The 21,569-nt window shown below is 35.0% G+C and overlaps 1 protein-coding gene across 1 annotated transcript in view; it reads right to left on the reverse strand.

Annotated features, from left to right (window-relative positions):
• The window catches only part of ERC2 (ELKS/RAB6-interacting/CAST family member 2), a gene marked incomplete at its 3' end in the record, with an annotated part of 410,931 nt that overhangs the window by 269,927 nt on the left and 119,435 nt on the right, over nucleotides 1-21,569 (reverse strand). Inside the window, exons 6-7 of the mRNA XM_082768536.1 lie at nucleotides 15,989-16,144; nucleotides 9,699-9,866 (exon numbers count right to left, since the gene is read on the reverse strand). Coding sequence (XP_082624662.1) covers nucleotides 9,699-9,866; nucleotides 15,989-16,144 — 324 coding nt within the window. The remainder of the gene's footprint in view (nucleotides 1-9,698; nucleotides 9,867-15,988; nucleotides 16,145-21,569) is intronic.

Below are 21,569 nucleotides of genomic sequence, written 5' to 3' on the forward strand. Positions count from 1 at the left end.
TTTCACAGACTTAGATTCTTACTTTCATTTTCCACAATGATACCAAGACTCAGGGATTTCTTTCCTTTTAAACGTTAAAAATAAAAAAATAAAAAAGTCACTAGTAAGAAGGTATTATTTAAAATTGTGTCAAGAAAAGAATCCAGTCATTTGAGGTCAACTGTCAGTAAGAGCATCTCTATTCAAATGAGCCCTACCTTCTTTTATGAATCACTGCTTGTGCTGCAAGCATGATTTTTCTTCTGCAGGGACAGAGGACAGACAGAGAATGCATCTTTGCACCCAGCACAGGCTTGAGTTATGGGGTTAAAAGCAATACAGGTTGTGAGCTCAGAACTCTGTTACCTATGTTAGGAAGAGCAAATCTCTTCAGTGAAGAAGAATGTTCCCAAACTGAATCACTGATACAACAGAGGCAGTTTGCAGTCTCTGGCATTTAGCCCCAGCACACAGTACGCCACACTACATCACCACTTTGCATTCTTAACTTTACTTCTACACTTTACTTCTACATGCTTTTGCATCTCCTGCACCTCTGAAGTGGAACCTTCTGATTTTACTCCTAATCACATTGCTAGGACAATTACTTTGTTTCAAAGTTCTATTCAAACCTCTATTTAAATATAGCAGATTGCAAACCTAAGCTCTCTTTTAGTTCAACTCTTTCAATTTATTGCCTTGCCACTATGCTCTTCTCTCACATTCTAAGCTGTCACAGGAGCCCACAGAATGTGAAAACTGCATAAAAAGTGAAAATACTGGCAAATGCCACTTGAGATAAAATGTAATCTGAAATACACAACACTCCGTCAAGAAAGCTGTGAACAGCTGCAATGACAGAGAGAGTAAATGGTACATAAGCCTCCAGAATAGTGCTTTTTACAGCAGTTGATCTTTCCTTTGCATGAAAGACAAATTTACCAGAACAATACAGTGGCAGTACAACAAAGAGACCATGCTGAATTATCTGGCACAGCCTGATTTGAGACAAGAAAAATCACAAAACAATAGAAAAATACAATTTCAAAGTAAAACTGTTGGAAAAATACAAGCACAAGAGTGAAATAACCTTAGTTATACCATTATTATTGCAAAATTAAAAACGGATTTACATTTCAAGTGATATCAAATATCAGCATTGTAACAAAGTAAAACAAAGGGATTGCAGCTTTGCTCCAAGTATTTTGTGCTGTCCGCATTTATTTGCTCTTTTTGCAAAGAACTGCCAAGAAGTCAATCATTTCACAGCCTTTCTCTATAAAGATTTGTTTAAAAGAAAAATAAAACAGATTGCAGTAAATATCTACCATAATCACCTTTCCTCTTATTTTTTATTGTTTTCTGTATAAATACTGTATGCTCAGACTTAACCTATCTTTGTCCATTGGTAAGACTATGCTTAGTTTACAAGATTTCTTTGTAGACATTTACAGGTGTCAGTTCATTAACCTTCACACAGCACACCTACCAGCTTATGCACAGGTTATCTAAAGTAATGATACACTAAAGTGCTACGTTTGTGTCACAATTGGATATGAAATTAATGTTTTTCTCCACTGAGCTACAATGCTGAATGTATTTGCATCAACTTACATCTTTCTTTTTTTCCTGATAAGAGCAGCAGTTAAGTACCAATTGCTGATAAAAGGCAAATATAGTATAAAACTGTACTATCTTCTTCTTCTTGAAGTATACAAATAATAGCCTCATGTCTTTAAAGCAAAAAGGATTTTTGCTGTTGAATCTCTTTCCCACTTCAGTAGCAGCAAAAGGCTTCATTTTAAAAGTTAACATATATAGCTTTTCCACAATGGTGAAGAAAATCTCCGCAAGTCTAATATTCTTCCTTTTCTCAATTCTCTGTTGAATACAGTGACATTTTCAGTGTTCTGTAGCTGAAGTAGCCCAACCTTGGCTCATTTTTATCCGACCTCAGGGTTTTCACATCATTAATAAAGACAGAATCAAAACAAAGGCTATATACATTAGGGTAGAAAAAGTTTGCATAGTTTGGAACTATTACCATATATACACATAAAATGGAACAAAATGAAACACACGTAGCAGAGGTGAACCTTCTAAGGACTGACTCCAAACTTTTCTCCTAATGGCAATAAACCACTTTCAGACCTCCCAACTCTGGCCACCATGATAGTTATTGCTTTACAGGATTATATCTTTTTTTTTTTTTTTCAGCTGTCAATAAAAACTTCAAATGATAGCTTTTTAACTCAAATAAAACTATAAAAAAAACACTGACATCACTAAGATAATAGAAACACCGTACAAAAAGCACATCTTATTTCGATCTACATTCAGCTTATTTACTGTTGGTTTTAAATTTTCTCTCAACATGTGACAAAACACCATTGTATCTGAAATGCCATTGCCCAAATATCATTATCTATACTCAAAAATATCAAGATGTCCCCTTATTTCTGATGGTGTATTATAGTAAATATATGTAGATCAACGTAGTAAATAGCTATACTAGTCATGCTAGTAGTTGACATTCTGCAGAGCCTAAGGATCATTATATCTCTGCTTGCACTTCATCTCTCACTGTTGAAACAAACTCATTATAAGCTCAAGTTTAAACTATACTTGAAGTAATTTTCTGAGTCAATTTAGCTGCCATCATGAAAATTCCAGACTTGAAACAATAAAACAAATGTATTTTACTGAATAACAAACACTGATAAAATTCAACAACAACAAAAATAGAACTAATGAACTTCCAGGGACACTTGAACTGCACGTAATAATAATATATACCAACAGATTTCTAAGTGATATGCCTATGCTGCCTTTCACAGGCACCTAGACAGGCTGGAGAAAAGGGCTGATAAGAACCTCACGCAGTTCAGCAAACAAAAATGCCAAGTCCTGCACCTTGGGAGGAAAAAAAACATGCACCAGGATGTGCTGGTTCTACCTCCACCGAAAGTAGCCTTGCAGAAAAGGGGCTCGGGGTCCTGCTGGACTGACACTTGACCAGGAGCCAGTAATGGTTCGCCTCCTAGTGAAGCCACCCCTGGAGTATTGTGTGGAGTATTGTGGCCAGTTCTGGGCTTCTCAGTACCAGAACAAAACAAAACAAAACACAGATAGGGACATATTGGATACAGTTCAGCAAGGGGCCACAAAAGGATTAAGGGATTAATTAAGGGATTCAAGCGACTCATATGAGAGTTCTGGGGCTGTTTTGCCTACAGAAGAGAAAGCTCAGGGGAGATCTTATCAATGTGTACAAATACCTGAAGGGAGAATATAAAGAGGATGAAGCCATTCTCTTTTCTGCAGTATCCAGTGCCAAGACAAAAAGCTGTAAGCACACTGAACCACAAGGGGTTCTTCTGAATACAAGGAAATACTTTTTTTTAGAGTGGCTGAGTACTGAAACAGGTTGCCCAGAGAGGTTGTAGAGTCTCCATCCTTGGAGATACTCAAAAGCCACCTGGACACAGTCCTGGGGACCACAGGTAGCCCTGCCTGAGCAGGAGGATTGGGCAAATATGACCTCCAGTCACATGTTATTGCATCATATGCAGTTACTGTATCCAAAATCTGAAGGTAGCCTTACAGTACCATTATTAAGCTAAATAATAAATGCTTATTATAAAGTAAATAGGAACCCATTGAAGATTTATTTTAATACAGGATTTACTGATTTAATTACTACAAGGTGATTACAAAGTAATCCTGATTAGGCAGGGAGCCAACACTTCATCTACCAATACTTTAGCTCAGGATTAGAACTGACCCTCGATGGTTACTTTTACCTCTGAAAAGAAACCCTTCAAGGCAGATCATGACCTTGGTTTAGGACAGCATAAAATTCTACAGTGATAATTAACAAAATTCTGCAAATAGAAGACTTAGGCATGCAGAAAGAAAGGAGTGTGGCTAAATACAGGCCAAAACATTATTAACTTTACTCATCTGGGATCTACAAACAATAGCTTGCACAGTACAGAATTCCTGCCATAATGGTTTCCACCTGCTGGAGGGCTGCCACTCACCTCCACACCTCCCTGCACTGCTGTCTCATCTGCTGCTGGAACACATTGTCCTCCCTTTAGATAAGTAAGACCTGATGACTAGAGACACAAGATTCAGTTGCTCTAAGCAGACACAATCTTTTCCTAATTCTACATTGCAGAGAGCTAAACCTGCTATGCCCAGAGTCAGTGCTGGGTTACCACCATAAAACATTCTAGGTACTAGTTTACTCAACTTCAAACCTAGGTCTCAGAGAGTGCTCAGATTGTAAAATAGTATTTTTATTCTTCATCTACTTACACACAGCCAAATGTAGCATTTTCCACAAAGATTCACAAGAAAGATAAACATTCCCTCTACTCCACCAGAATTCTCCAAACTAAAGATTACATGGAAATGTAGAAACTCCTTTTGAAAGATAGGATATTTATAGGTACTGAAGAAAACCCACTCTTGAGTTATATGAAGCTGATAGTTGTGAAATGGTTACCAAAAAGACTGACCATAAAACTAACAGCAGGTATAAAAAGGAGTTTGGAAAAGTTTTACTAGATCTACACCATTCTGAAATTTCCTGTCTTGCTACATCACATTTAATTTGCACAGGATGCTCTCGGAGTTGTAATTCTAGATCATTTCTGTTTCTCATGGTAAAATTATTAATTTTCATATGTTTCACAATACAACTCAGTAACAGGAAAATGCAGTCTGAAGGCATGAATTTGCTAACTGTAATGAACAAAGGAAAAAAATATATATAATTTTTATTGCAAGATGTTGGCCCACTGACCAGTCAAAAGATATGAAAGGCAACAGAAAGATAAGCAGGCAACAGAAATAAGGGAAGAAAGTAGGAATTTCCACACCAAATAAGAAAAAGTGCAAGCAGCTCAAAGAGCCTGTTTTCAACCATCTCTTAGCTAATACTGTGCCTCAAATTTTGGGCATCCAGTGAATGGGCTATGGCCCTATGAAATAATTTTTAGTGAGGTGCCTTCTTAAGTTTATGTTAAGGGTGTGGTCTTTCTCTTTTCATCTATATGGTGATAAGCAGGGACTTTGGCTACAGGAGCAGATGCAGCCATCTACAAATTCAGGCTGTTGTCCACCTTTTGTGCTGCTCAGGGCTCCAGCACATGTCTATACGATGCCCATAGTTTAACAGAATCTCTCTCCAATAAACCACATAACCAGTCTGGAAGTTGTAAAGCAATAGTTTGTGGGGAAAAGACATTCTGGCAATCACTTTTAACCAGAAGAACTCCCTAAGGACACAGAGGGATGGTAAAGAATGTGCCAAAACCCTGAGCACCTTCAAAATATGCAATTAATACATCGTTAGAATATACACATCAGCCTTAAAAAATCTTTATTTTCTAATCTATGGAATTACTTGAACACAGATTTCTCATTTTTTTTTCATGATTTTCAGAGAAAGAAAATAACATTCTTACACAGTTATATAGCAACTTATAACAAATCCTCTGTTTGGTTATCTGAGCCTATTTCTTACAGCTGGCCGAAGGCTACTGTAAGACTGTTCCAAGAAATAAGACAAGCAGTTTTAAGGAGCTGTTCATTCATTCATACTACTACTTCAAATTCAGAGTAGGTAGATACTAACAATTGGCCCTTTCTCCAGTTCATAGATTTTAAAGAATAAGTAAGTAAATAAATAAATAAAGACACCTTCTATGTAATCTATACCAGAACCTTTCATCCTTATGCAATTTCTATTGCATAAATCATTAAGCAATAAAAATACACTGAATAACTTGTATTTATTTAAAGGAAGTCTACTAGGAAGGTAAGCAGTTGTGATTTGAAGACTTATGAAGTTACTGAATCATCCACTTCCCTTACTACTGTTTCCACAATTAACCACCTCCTTCTCTACCCTCAAACCCTATAAAAATCTTTATTGTAACATATTGCTGGAGACTATTGACTTAATCAGAGAGGTTAAACTAAAGCTGAGAATTCCCAGTCTAATGGTTTCACCACATTCTTCCCCTGTGCAGCCATCTTAAGTGGGAATGTTTTGTGTCTCTCTGCCTAGTCTTGCATAAATTCTGCCTTGCCATTTTTCAGCTGCCTCTTGTAATATCCCACAGACACGTGTTCAAATCCGTTTATATTTTTCATATATTCACCGCAGCCCTTTCTGCCATTTTTACTGCAAGCATTTCATATGGGATAGGGTTTTCACTTTTTCTTTTGTTTTCGCCGAAGGTGCAAGTAAAAAATACTGTATTTCTCCAGGCTCTTCCTACAGTCCAAGGAGAGAGACTGACACTTTTAGGGAGATTTATTCACAAGTGTTTGAATAACTAGTTCAAATTAGATTGCTAACTAGGTTAAATAAGTAGTTCATATTAAATGGCTAGTTAGATTAATTAAATTAAGGATTATACTACTGTGCACTCTTTATTCAAAGTCCATTCTTACAACGCTAATTCAATCTGTTCAATAGAGGTGAAAATCAGGCTATCCACAAATCTTCTGCAAGTCCCAGCATTACTTAATTCCAGAAACCCCTCTTCATTTTTAGCCTCCTGTTTAAACTTATAGCTGAAAAGCTTTGCAGCCTGAGACATACCTACACCAACTCTGAAGCCTTAAAGTAATAAACAAAGGTGCTATTCTTTCTTGGGAATTCATGCCTTGAGAAACCCATGGATATGAGTGTGCCTTATTTCTACCAGTATAATTTAAAATAAAGAACTTTTTCAAGAGATTTGAGACTCAATATATATCCATCAAAGTACATAAAAGTAATAAAACATTCAGTGCAACCAACTTAAATGGATTTAAAAAATGAGATGCAATTACTATTGCCCAAAGTATAAACATCATTGAAGTGTGTCAAATCAGGTAAACTGCTGACATAACTTAAAGTTTAATACAGGTCATTTAAAGTCTCTGCCTCATAGGTAAAGGCTGCACATGAGAGCACACACTGTAATGCTATCTTTCCAAAAATAAAGAGAAGTTTTGAGGCAAGTGAAGTTATTTCCCATTTTAAATCTGCAATTAGATTTAAATCATTTGGTAAATCATTTCAAATAAGGCCTACATCTGTACACATATAAAACAAGTTCCAATTCAAGTCATATGTTGCTCGTAATGCATCTTGAAATGCATCATATCCCAAAATGAAGTCTGCTATTAACCCATTATTGAAAGGTGTTCATTTTCATGTCATCTCCCAAGGGAAAAAAAAAAAAAAAAGTTACATTAATGTGTTTGACACCTCTGCCAAAATCCCCTTTTACATGAACACAATTTCAGCAAATTTTAACTAAAATTACTTCCCATAAGAGGTGGACATCATCCCTACTTTTCCCAATTCCCTTTTAAAAATCTTAAAAAGAGAAAAGAACCTCAAAAAACTGTTGGATGATAAAATCATTAGTAAAACCTACTCACAAAGCAGAAGACAGAAAACACCTAGACCTCTACGGGGTATGTAAAATAGTTTGCAGTGTTTCAGTTTCATCAATCTATGAGGTACTGTAATTACTAAATTCTAACAAGAAAATATATGAAATACAAAAAAATTCTGATGATTCAGTCACAGAAGTTCAGGCTCAATTGATTTAAAGAGACAGTCTTAACTATCTAGAACCAAGATATACTGTGAGGACATTTATGAGATTTTTGGCTTGCATTGGAGATAAGATAAGCCTATCTTATCTCCAATGACCACACAGTTTATAGTTTTATTTCATTCAGAAGTAAAACAAGGCTTGTCATCAGAATTATTTGGATTATACAGAAATAAAGGTTAATTAAAGAAAATAATCATAACCAGGACCTTATACCTTACACTGATTGGAAACTACTATCTTTCACATCCTATATCTTGACAGATTTTTTTTCCTTAAAACCTGGAACAATCTCATACTATTTGTATAAAACATCATAATCATTTATAACATAAGTAACATATTAGACAAAACTAATGGAGTTCATTCTCTGCCATTGTATAGTATTTCTCGTATGAAGCTATTTTTCTAATCACTCTAGCGTTACTTTTTTGTTTAGTTTCCCCCAAAAGATTAACAACAAGCAAGCCCAATACAAATAATTATCTCCTGCACACCAACTGGCAGTTACAGATCATTTAAGTTCAATTGCTTTATGTAATATGTTGAAGCTAAACTGCCTTCTTATGCAGGAAACAGGAACAAGAGCATGGATACATGTCAGAAGCCAACTGGTTCTCCACTAGAACTACGCAATCCCAGCAACCCATCATTGAGCGCATTGTAAATTGAGCTCTTTTTACTACTGTCCATCTGCCAGCACTGAGATTGTACTGTCTTGAATAATACTTGTCTAATAAAGACTTAGGAAATCAAACTAGTGGAGAGCCACTGGCATTCATCACTATTGTCAGCAGCATGACAGGTACTACAAACCCTGCAAAACAGATTTGCACAGCTAAAGATTTAAAATATGCAGTCTCCAGTACTCAAAAGCTAGACTGAAATCTGCCAGTGTTGCTAGCATTTTTACCGTTGTTCTCATTACGCTTACTTTAATGTTTTATATACATATATGCACATATATAGATGTTTGCTGGCCGGCCTTTTAAACAGAAGTCCCTTTTAAACAGAATCCCACGATTTCACCTGTATCTTCCAAATGTACAGACAGACAGTAAGACACAGCACACATGGATAATGAGAATCTCAGAAATATTTATTTCCTGCTTCCATGAGAATGATGAGCTTAAGCGAACTCCTTTTTTCTCCTAACACTTTGTTAGCCAGAAATCTGAGGCATCCTGTGAGACTCCCATTTACCAGAAATAATATAATTCTCTGAATAGAAAATATTTGCACATTATTTCACAGATATTTGTGTTTTCTTGAAAAGGATACACACACTAAAAATAAAGTGAAAAAGCTATAACAAAAAGCAATCTAAATAGTATTGTGTGCTCCAAGTCTATTAAGGTTTTATTTGGTTGGTTGGTGGTTTTTTTCCCTTAAAAATAAAATAAATAAATAAATAAATAAATAGACAACCATTTTAACCCTGGATTTATGGATTTACACATTCCATTAAGTGTAACAACCATCTCAATCTCATATTCCATTACACATACTTTTATGATCTGATTTTGTGGATAGATAGCAAACTAATGCACTGGCCTGGTTTAAAGACCAAATTCACAGTTTTTAAATAAATTAGAAATTAAATTGCATTAGAAAGGATTCACCACAGATTAGTATCAGGTACCCTTGAACAGACCCTTCAAAATACATCAGTAGCTTCACTCTTCACAGTAGAAATACACTGTAGAAAAGTATCACACAGAGCAAGCAAAACTCAGTAAACGTTAAAAACAAACAAACAAACAAACAAACAAAAAGGAATGAAATCACAACAATCAAGTCATTAGGGCTCAGCCCACCTTCCTCCACCCTAAAGTTGAAGACAAAGAGAATTAGACAAAACTACGCTCTTAAAATGCACTCAAAGGTACTTGTTCAATTGTAGAATGAGATCTGGTGCGTTACCAAAATATATATATCAAATAGACTGACATTTAAAGGCTTTAAAATTATTTCACTATTCTTAAACAAATTATCCTCTACATAGGCTTGCAACAAACACATCATCCGTTTGAAACACATAATTAACTAAACATTTATATTGCATTTTATGATTAGAAGATACCATACCTCTGTCTGAAGTATGGCAGCTCTCTGTTCTTTGGCAGTAAGTGACTCTTTAAGCACTTCAATGTGTTGCTTGCAGTCTGAATTCTGATTGCTAAGGGTTTCAAGCTTAGTTTGTAAGGCAAGAAGTTCTGATTCTTTTTTTGAGAGTTCTTGTTTCAGTTGGTCAATCTGTAATGGGGCAAATAAAAGGTTAGATCATTAATTGCATTTTCAATTCATAGTTGCACCTGAAACCCGAACGGTGAGAAAGACCAGAATATAATACAACTCAGACACCTCCTGTAAATTCTAGAAGAGAATTAAGATGTGAACTTTTAACAGTCAAAACTTCCAGTGAGTTTCATGTATTTTCAAGGAACCTGTTTTTGATTGTCCTGCTCTTGTCAAAGTTAAAAAAGGAAACTCTTAAAGCTTAAACATGATGATTTGGCCTATAAATTCACCACAGACCTCACTTAACTTCAAAGGACTTTATCGTCTGTGAGGCAAGTCTGGCAGGACAGAAAATATGCATAGGAAAAAAAGTTTTCATAGAAGTATAAAGTCAATCCAATAGCCTATTCCTTCCAACTGTGATTCTTGTGACATAAGTTATCATTGGTCCAAGTGAATCAAGGATTTTAGGAGCCCTATGAGGCAAAGCAGGCATCTTAGTAAGGAGCGGAAAGCAGGGAAATAGAACGTTAGCCTTACTTTTCTTGCAAATTTGTTGCTCTCCCACTATCCCCACCTCCTTTTTTTACTCTCTGGCATGGAATCCTCAGGCACTAGGAAAGTCAAGCCAAAGAGATTATCTTAAGAAAGGTCTGGGGAAAATGTGGAAAAAGAGTTCCACAGAGTGAAAGCTCTATGGTATTTTTAAAAGCATATCCCTAGGGGAAATAGCAGAAACCCATTCACTAAGGAGGAGCTTCTGAATTCTGCAGGAGGTTCATCAGTAAATGACATGGAATTGTGATTATTCTTCCCTTTCTACAATGCTGAGTGGAAAGGGTGGCCACAGAATGTGAAAGTGTGGTGGATTTAGAAAATGAAATCCAAGCAAAGCACTGGACAATATACAGAGCAATGCTAAAGGATGGTGAATTAGGTGACATGTAACTGTTCTTTTTAAAGTTCTGTGAAATAACACTGGTCACCAGAAGAGTTCAGATGTGTCATCTCATGAAGATTATTTGAAATAAAACTCCTCAGTGCATCTGCATAATTCAGAGAAACCACGTTTACTTGGAAAGTTTTCTTGTTGACTGTAAGGCCTAAACAGCTTTCTTTAAAATTCAAGTTTCAGTTCTGCAATTACCAATGAAATCATAGACCAGCATTCTCTTCCTTCATTTCCATCCCAACAGACATTGAGATGCGTAAGTCTAGAAGGGCTAGATAGAACGTTAATCAAAAGTCTGCAAGAAAAAATGAATGAATATATATATTCATACGTAATTATGTATATCCACAGGTTGAGCCTACTCAACCACATCCTAAATATCCACATGCTAAAATATTTCACAGATTCCATACTGTATAGCAGAGTCACCAGAAATGTATTTCTGGTGAGCAAACTATTTCTAGTTTGTTCAAAATTGCATTTTTCTACATTGTGTTTCCTTAAAAATTCACTAAATTATTTCTTTCAATGATGTGCAAAACAATACATGTATTTCTTATTTCCCTCTGTAAGTCTCAGTATGTCTGCCTACCTGGCTAACATATTTGGCCAGCCACCCCTGAGCTACCATATAAAATCAAGAATCTATACTAGCACTATAAGCAATCACCTTCACAATCTGAAAATATCAAAATAAGAAAAGGAGCATACAAAAAAAAAAAAAAAAAAAAAAAGTAAAGAAAATGTAAAAAGTGCCGTTAAGAAACTGCTAGAGAAGAATTTCTCTTGAAAGCAAACCACCTTCTTCCATTCCTTGCCAGAACATGTAAGCAGGTATGGAAACTGAGACAGAAACGTATATGAAATGAACAACGGAAAAATTTGTCTACAATATATAAAGACAAAAATTAGATCTGCAAACAATCTGAATTACATCACATGCTTTATATGAGACCTATGTGAACATCGCAGACACTTCTAAAAACTCTTCTCACTTTTTTCCATGACACAACCCACACCCTGAGAAAGAAACAACATCCCACCCCTTCCTCCACCTACCCCACGCCCCCTCTCCCCCAAAAAAGAAGGTTGATTTTCACTGCAGGTATTTTCTTTGTGTTTCAGAAATAGAATCTGTTCCTTCGTTCTGACTACAGCACATACAAATTGCCAGAAGTTTAAAAATGTGTTATAGCTCTCAAAAAATAAAATCTGTTCAATAATTATGCTTTTGGCTGGTGTTTTATTAAAATAAAGTATAGGGATGAAAATGTAATGAAACTTCAATTTAAAAAAAATAAAGTATCAAAAATAACAAAGGCATAACAACAAACCATGTTACTTTTAAAAATAAAATTTTTACTCCTGGGTATATTTGCTTTCTAAAAGTTCTGCATAAGCTATTAGTGTGTAAAAAAATGCAACAGGGCCTGAAATAATGTTGTCTCAAGCAGATGTGCATACATTTTCACTTTGCTATATTTTAAGTGGTGCAGAAGACCAAGAGTCACGACCTTGTGACCTCAGTACAAAAAAAAAAAAAAAAAAAGAAAAAAAAAAAAGGCAAAAACATTTTTGTACTTTATTAAGACTACAATGAAGATAACATAAAACTCTAAGTGCTATGGCATTCATCGAACTCTCTCCCCTGATTATGACCTTCCCATTTCATGCATGTAATTTGCCTGTCACCGCTTTTTCAACATTGCCCAAAATGATCTTGTTTCATCTCCTTAGCTGAAACCCCAGTTCCTTTGTCTTCTCAATGATTATCACTTCCTTCAATTTCAGTTTCTCGTATACTAGCATTTCAAGAAAACAATTATGATTTTCTTACATTATTATTTTTACATACAAAAATCTTACCTGACATTACAGGGAGAAAGAAAACACATAATAAATAAATAAATAAATAGATAGATAGATAGATAGATAGATAAATAAATAAATAAAATCTGAACTTTTTCCCTGAATACTGCGTAAGTTAAAATTAATGGGCTAAAAATTTAAGTCAATAATTCCATTAAATGAAACTATGCTGATTTATCTATCATAATAACTTAGTCTTATAGGACAAGTGATAACTGGTTTTTCAATTGAAGAAATTAAGTGAAGGAAGAACAGCAATGCAAGTGAGTTTGCTGCACAGAGTAGACTAAAAGTCTATCTGTAGGTTCTACAGTCTATACTGTGCTTTTTTCTTTTTTTTTTTTTTTTTTTTTTGAAAGGTTTTATAACATATCCAGACCTATCCACAAGAAATGCTGCTGTTTTTTTCTTGTATATTCTTTTACAGGATCACCTAGAATTTGCATGCTTCCTTCAAATAGTGTAAAGATCTGTTACTCATGGATGTTAATTACAGAGAGCATTGTTATAGTTCACTTCAACTTAATCAATTCTTAAAATTCAACTTAACTCTAATTTGCTGAAGTGATACTGAACGATCACTAGGTTTTCACACTCATTCTTGTAGATAACATGAGGGCTCTAATACTCAAAAGAACTACTTGAATTCTAGAGTGAAAACTCTCACCTGTAAAATGCAGCAGTATTCTTTCAAGTATCTGGCTGCTAACCAAAGAACAAAACCCAAACAGGGGAAGGAAGCATTGCAAAGCAGAAGTTAATTTTTTTTAAATGCATATCAATCCACATGCTTTCTTCAAGTTCTGATTAAGGATATTTGAAGTTTCATATCTCTTAGTCATGAAAAATTCAAGACTTGTTTTGACAACTTCCATATCACGTGAGCGATAACAATTTTTGTACTTTCAAATAGAGACCAAGAAGAGATACCATGAAGTTTTCTCATTTCTATAATTCTCCATTTCACAGCAAGTCAAAATTAAAGGCTATATGATTGTTAGCAGTGAATATTATTAAAAATTAAAAAAGGAACTCTTTCCAACATTCTCTGCATGCATGTGCAATAAATAATATTCTAAGTTGGCCTCCATTTAATGCCTTCCCTTTTACTTAAATCAAGAACAGATATATTTCAAGAATAAACATGAAGTATTAAGAGCTTTATAGCACCTAAGCTTGTTAACTGTGAGAAGAGTATTATTCTATTCTTTGCCATCAATCAGGACTTAAGTATCAGAATTTATCAACAATCTCTGGTTCCACAGATCAAGTACAGTTAAGGCCAGTTTGCTGACAGCTACATAAATATTTTTCCACATTGAAAGGTTCTGAGATAAAAATAATATCTTCTGCTACAAATCTTAATTTTAAGCAGAAAGAAAGGACTGGTGAAAGAAAACAGACAACATTTCATCAGAATGTGATATTTATCAAAGACCAGAAGTATTGTGAAAAAACAATGGCATGTTTACTAGTCTTCTAATTCATCTGCTTTCTGTATCACAGAAATACAATGAACCTCTTCCTCTCAAACACCTTAGAATATAGTTAACAAAATATTAGGCTTTATGCAATATTTTTAAGCAATAGATTTGGCTTTAGGGTATTAGTTTTGTTGTAAATTACTATAACTGGATTGCTTAAAATTTAACCATGTTTAAATGGGCAAAACAATTTTCTTGACAATAATACCTCTTAAGAGCAAGTATCTTGTCAAGAAGATAAGAAGGGTCTACTACACATACAATAAAAACCTATGAAAATAAGAGAAGTCAAATTCTCTGGAAGGTGCTGTCTGTTTCATTCTCTGACCATAGACAAGCTGCATACTTTCCCAGAATGTTAGCCTGCCCAACTCCAAAAGGTTGACAATGCTATTTATCTACCTGTTATTGCAAACTTTGTACTTTAACTGCAATATTGCTGAGTATCATTAATGTCAAGAGAAAGTGGTAGAAGCCACTTATCTCCTCCTCTTTTGCTTACGTGGCCACTAGAGAGGTAACAGCAGCTCCTTCTCCAATTTTTCAGAGCTGCAAGTATACATTTCAGAAAAAAATGGATCAATCCATTTCAAGTCCCTAGAAAAAAAAACAAAAAAGTCCCATACAAAAAAAAAAAAAAAAAGAGCCTAAATATTATACAAAACTAAAAAAAAAAAAAAATAATAACTAGGATGAAAAGACTTAAGTGTGAGATTCATTAATAATCTTGACTACTAAAGGTTTTTGCCCAGATTTTATTCTTCCATTATGGTCACATTTTAATATTACTGCAAAAAATGAGATAGCTGTTTTTTCCACTTCATGCTGTTGCTGCATTTTTCTCCCCATGTTAGTTTATCTTACAAGTTAAAAAAAAATTATTTCCAAAACCTGAATTTTAAATGAGAATGGTAGCATCAACTTCAGTCTCTGTATTTTTTTATTCCATTTTATATTTTAAACAAGTACCTAAAGTTATTATTTTATAATTTCATGAACAAAATGTTCAAGGTGAGTAGCTGGGAATAAACCACTACAAAAATGTAATATATAATGTAAATATATATTTAATAGACTTTTAAGGTAATTTCAAAAAAAAACATTAGAAAAGTAGTATTAGAACTCAAGAAAAGACTATTTGGAGAGAAGTCATCTTTACCTAGAGAGCCATCAGGCAGGTTGAAATTAAAGGAGGTAAAAAAGTCCATCCAGAACAACAATTTAGGCATCAAGATTTACTTGTGATGAAATTTAAAATAATGAACAAGAAATTCTGCTTAGCAAGCCTGATACCAAGAAAATGTGTACTACACATTTATTATCTGCTTGCAGTCTACTTGGTTATCTATGTACAATGATTTGAAATGAAGAGGACACTGTCATTACAAAGTAATTAAATTGCAAGTCATTAAAATGCTAAAAACTTAAAATTTGGCATCAGCAGTCCTTACTGTAAAACTACTATGAAAACAAGAAAAGAAAAAGGCACAACTAAAACTGTGCCAAAATGTTGCAAATCAAAATGATGAGATAATTCATTCAACATTAGAACACCGAACAGAAGAAAGAGAAAAGGGAACATTATATGAAGACTAAGGATTGCAGTTGTCTCCACAGAAGTATTGGAATATGCACTTTCTTACCTCTCTGAAGTCAAAATATAAATGAATTCTTATTTAATCAAAATGCTTCACTTCTCTATAGCTAGTGAGTACCACATAGCAGAGGTTTACCGATGAAAGATATGCAGAGAGCTACTTCTGTTGAAAAAGGTCTAGTTAAAACTTTTGTTCACATTATTTAAACACCGTTAAGATATTAATAGACCTTACCTTATTTTTCATGAACTTTGAGTGACTCTTGTAAACTTCTATTTGTTTTATTTCTTCTTCTCGGTCTTCTGTATTCAGAACTCCATTCGTCTTTAACATCTGTATTTCATCTTCAAGATCTCTTATATTGCGCTCAAGTGAAGCTATTTTTGTATCCTGAATTATATAAAAAAGAGTATTGAAAAAGTATATGAAACTTGTATATTAAGGCATAAAAATGTTTCTGTACCTGCAGAAACATCAAATAATAAGACAGCAAAAATAGGTAGTAAAAATACAGATGGCATATACACCATCATAAACCAAGAGTAATTCTATTGATATCGATTTAAAGAAACAGATTTTAGATCTCTTTAACCAGCACCAAAAAAAAAAAAAAAAAATGCAATGCTATGTTCTATAGCATTATATAGAGAGAACATTTTCTGGTCAAAATCCTCTCTATGTTCCTACACGGTTAGGAATGAAGGGAGAAGGAGAGATGCTCTATTTCACATACATACATGATAACATACTTTGATTGCTCTCCTAACCACTTAGGTCTGGCTATTATTCCAAGCTCTTAATAACAAAGGATAAGTTCAGCCTAGAGAGACCAGTCCATCATCCCTTGAAGAAGACAAGCCACTTCATTATGTGACTGCCTAAGGCAGTTTCCAATTTTGATTGGAGTTTATGCTTCTGTCTGCTGTCAGGGGAAAGAAAGGTTGTTTCCTCACATGCTTTTTCTCCAGCCACATCATTAAGAGGAGATTTAGCACTTTTTATTATGAGTTCCAAAAAAATAAACAAACCCACAAATACACAACCACTCAAAACTTTTGTATCACAGACAATAGCTGCAATTTGTGCCAGCACAGCACTGACAATATCCAGTGGGTTTTTTTCCCCTTGTTGCCAGCCATTTTGAAATTGAATATACCTCTTCAGTGAGATTTAGAAAGATTTTTTTAAAAAACATGATTACACCAAGCAGAAGCAGAAGAGGACTGCGTCAGGGTTTACTTGCAAGAACTTAACCCATACAAATCCAGAAGACTTGAGAGATAGCATCCAGTGATTTTAAGACAACTGGCTGATGTCCTCACAAGGATGCTGTCTACCGTCTTTGAAAAATCATGAAAACTGGGGGAAATTCCTGACAACAAGAGGAAGAAAAATGTTGCACAGGCTCATATCCTGAGAAGCATTCTTGGACAAGATTCATCATAAAGGAGAAGGTAATTGGGACAGTCAGTATGGATTTACCAAACGTAAATCATGCCTGACCAACCAAATTGCTGTTTTAGACAAAATTTTTAAGTTTGTGGATGTGGATGAAGAATTAATAGTGAATGCCATTTACATCAGCTTTAGCAAGGCATTGAACAGTTTCACAGAACATTCTTATATTCAGGTCAAGATGTTATGGTCTGGACAGGTGATCAAATAGCAAGATGAAAAAAAAAGGTTGTATGATCAGGCTTAGAGGGTATTGTTCAATAGGTTCTATTCTACCTGGAAGCCAGTAACAAGAACACCATGGGGTCAAATTGGGACCTGTCCCATTAAGTATCTTTAACAGTGACCTGAAAGAGGTGACAAAGCACTTGCTCACAAGCCCTGTGGATGACACCAAGCTGGGAGACCGGTGAATATGCTCAATGGCAGGGCTGCCACCCAAAGGGACCTATAGAACCTATAAAGGTTGGATGGGTGGACAACCAGGAACCTTAGAAAATCAAAGAAAAACAAATGCAAAGTCCTGTGCCTGGCAAGGAAGAACCCCTTGCAGCTGTACTCGCCAGGGACTGACTGCCCTGGGAGCAGTTCTGCTGGAAAGGATTGGAGGATGCTGGTGGACACAGCAAGCCTAAGGAGCCAGCAATGTATGCTGGCAGCAAAGGCAGAAAGCAGCATCCTGGGCTGCATTAATATGAGCACAGACACTAAGTAGATCAAGGAAAGACACATTTATTGGACTGTGCTTACAGTACTGCATCCAGTTTTATGCCATGCAGTACAAGACATTGATAAACTTGAGTAAGCTCAGCAGGGGGCCAAGGGGGTTGGAGTACTTGCCCTCAAAGAAGAGGCTGAGGAAACTGGGATTGTTCAGCCTGGAGAAGAGAAGGCTTCGAGGCAGGCGTAAAAACAGCCATCCAGTACAAGTATTACATTTTGAGAATAAGCATTTGAACAGTTTGCCCAGTGAAGTGTAGTCCATCCCTGGAGGTTTTCAAGATATGACATGATAAAACCCTGAGCATCTCTCTTCACCTGGTCATGAGACAATTCTCAAATAGATATGAATTTCAAGGTGACAGAAAGAATTTTTAACCAAATTAAAAAAAAAAAAAAGTTAAAAAAAATCTAATTCCATTTATGCATATATTAAAAAAAAAAAAAAAAAAAAAAGGAAATCCTACATCACAGAAAATATCAGAAAATCACTATACTATGGCTATAGCAAGCAGGAAAACACAAACCTCATTTAAAATGGATGAAAATTAGCATCAGGGTGAAAGCATGTTTCTTCACTGAAAGACCAAACATTCATTAAACAGTTTTGTTCCATCAAACAATCAGAGCCACAGTAACAAGTTTCTACTGATAGAGGTATGGGTGTAACAGTCCAATCATACACAGAGAATGGCTCTAAAATAAGCAACAGGGTAAGCACGCACTTACAACCATATAAAGTGGTCAAGAAATTTTTTCACACATCAGAATCCTGATAAATATGCTTAGCCAGCTCCTTCCCAGATAATTCAGAAGTCCAGAGCACAAAATAACACTTTAAAAAAAATCAGTCATAAGATGATGTGAGTGGGGAATAATACTTGTCAGATTTTGCATACTGCTAACATTGAAGAAACAGGAAAATATACATCTAGCTTGCTGCTGAATTCAGTCACTTGCAGCACACTTTGATATACTACTTTTCACTAGCAGATATGTTTCTGAGTTGTAAAACTACGCATATACACCATGCATCCTGTATGAAAAGCTTAAGTGTGCTTTTAATCCAGACAAGAGCTCAGTTTATCTGAAAAGATTTAAAACTTTTTGAGACAAAGGAATTTCAAATAGAAGTTGAGGAGAGCTATCTTCCATGACAGCAAAAATACTTCAGGTTTATAGAGATAAAAATAATGCACTTTGAAGGGGATGATCAAACCCCTTCATCTGTTTTTACAAGATTCCAAATCAACTGCATCCCTTTTTGGAAAAGGACCTACAGTCAAAAAAATAAAAAAATGTCAGAACACAAAGGAAGCAAAAATAATTGTTGGAATATAAAACCTACTGCTCCTTATCTTTTACCTCACTAGCTGTTTGTTTTCTGGAAAATAACTGATACTGAAAATGTTGATGATGATCTTAATCAGCAGTTCATATTTTTATTTTTTGAAGGACATGTTCAAAGAGAAAGTATTCTTACCAAAAATTATTTAAAAACACCAAGGAGCTGACCAGGGATGCAAGGAATAAATAAAAATAAATGAATAAAACACACAAAGTTCTGGAAGATTTCCAATCATTTTTAAAGTAATATGCATATATCTAATGTAATAATGGTGTTGTTTGTTTGCTTGAATGATAAATTTTCAAGTTCTTATTTTAACATACAGGCAAAATGCAACTTTAATTAGTAGCTTTAGCATTAATAACATTTCCAATAGGATTAGAGTACAAACGTTTCCTAAAATGTTTATTAATATTTGTCCAAGCAATCAGTGTTACTTATGCCATAGAGCAAAGGCCATATGAGTAATCACACACACACACACACACACAAAAAAAAAAAAAAAAGTAATCTCTCTATTGAAAGCAAACAGCTTTCACATGAGAGAAAACAGACTTTTCTTTTTTCACAGGATAACTGTTCTATTCACAGAACATTTTATAAAAATTATAAAAAAGTAAAGTAAAAGTTTAGGCTGGAAAGAAAATAAAATGCAAGAACACTTATTACACTTTATCATTTGGATAAACTGCATGAAAAGAAAATTACTGAAAAAGAAAAAATTAAAAGCTATCAGGCTGAGGTAGAACAATAAATACAGTGATTGTTGAAGCTCTCACAGACACTGCAATCAAACCAGGTTCTGCCATCAGACATCTTTTTAGAAGCTTTCTATTTCTGCTACTGAAGATAAAAGCAAAATTGAAGTTTCATTGCCCTTTAGAATGATTTTGCCCTAAGTAAATTAATACTTACTTACATGACTTGTTATGACATATCATCTGGGAGTAGTCTTCATCAAATCTCTCCAGGTAAGTCTTTAAGAGTCTATTTTCTATTGCTTGATTTTTTTTCTTATATACCATATTTACATTTTACACATTTGCAAATATAATATGGCAGAAATAATTCAAAACACATTAGCCTGTTTCACTCTTTTGAAGGTTTATTCATCAGAGAATAACATTTAAGCTTTATGAAAAATATAAAACAAAGTAAATAAAATGCTTCCAAAATTTATCACAAGTTTGAGTTCTCAAAGGACACGTTTATTTTCAATCAGATCTCTGTGTACTGTGATTAGAGCTGTGTACACTAGTTTTCCTATCTCCAGAAAAAAAAAAAACTGGCACTGTCAGTTCAGTATTAACTTCTTATTGGAACATAATCTAGAAATTGAGAGAAAAAAAATGAAAACTAAAATCTGTTTTAGAATCAAAACCATCAGTGATAAGTCCGGAGAGGAGCCAGACTTCACCTTCACTGGCTGTTCAAGGTGTCAAAGGTACCGCTTCCTACGTATGAACAATACAGGACTGATAATTCTGCAAATACACCAGACAGGCAGCTGGATTGCCCAGCAAACCTGTAAGTTTCCTGTCTGGACAGCTACTAGAAAGCAAGGAAGGTGGTAGCTCAAACTTAATACAGACAGCCTGGAGCTCCCATTGGGTACTGTGACGGGTGGATTTGGGTTGGCTTACAGGATAGGTAGAATGTCTCATAACTTTGCTTTCACTGAAAGTTTTGACAGAGTAGGCACATTCCCATAAACTCTTCTGATTCTGCTGAATCAGCATTTTCCCACAGAAAATTTCAGTTGGAAGCTTTTCAACCAGCTCTTGTTGTGGCACGGGGTCTGGCAATCCTTCAGAAACTGAAATAGGAACAGATGCTTTATTTCCTTCAAACCTCTAAGACTTATCTTCATTAGCAGCATTCACTAAGTGGGTCTGTGTAGAATCACTAAGAAGATTCCTTTGCAGCCCTATGAAGGAAGAAGCTTAGTATTAAGTAGTACTAATAAACATCTTCTGCATTCTACAACAATGCAGCTTTTCTGCAGTTTTCGTGTCAGGCCTTTCGTGTATATCTCTGGTAAAAGACACAAGGTTATATAGCAGGATTTACTATATAGATCAGGGTACTCACTCTATCTGTCCCCTCCTTCCTGCAATAACCAATACTTCTACATCTTCTGTGTTATTAGAACAATGTTGCAGACATTCTGTGAGAGGGCAGGGCTGTTGACTCCTTGGCCTAGCACAAATTCACCTCTTTGGAACATGAAACTCAACAAGTAATTGTCCTGATGCTAATGAAGAAAATAACATTTCACAATACAAAGGAGAG

This window comes from Aythya marila, assembly GCF_965140915.1.
Source record: "Aythya marila genome assembly, chromosome: 10".
NCBI lineage: Eukaryota > Metazoa > Chordata > Aves > Anseriformes > Anatidae > Aythya > Aythya marila.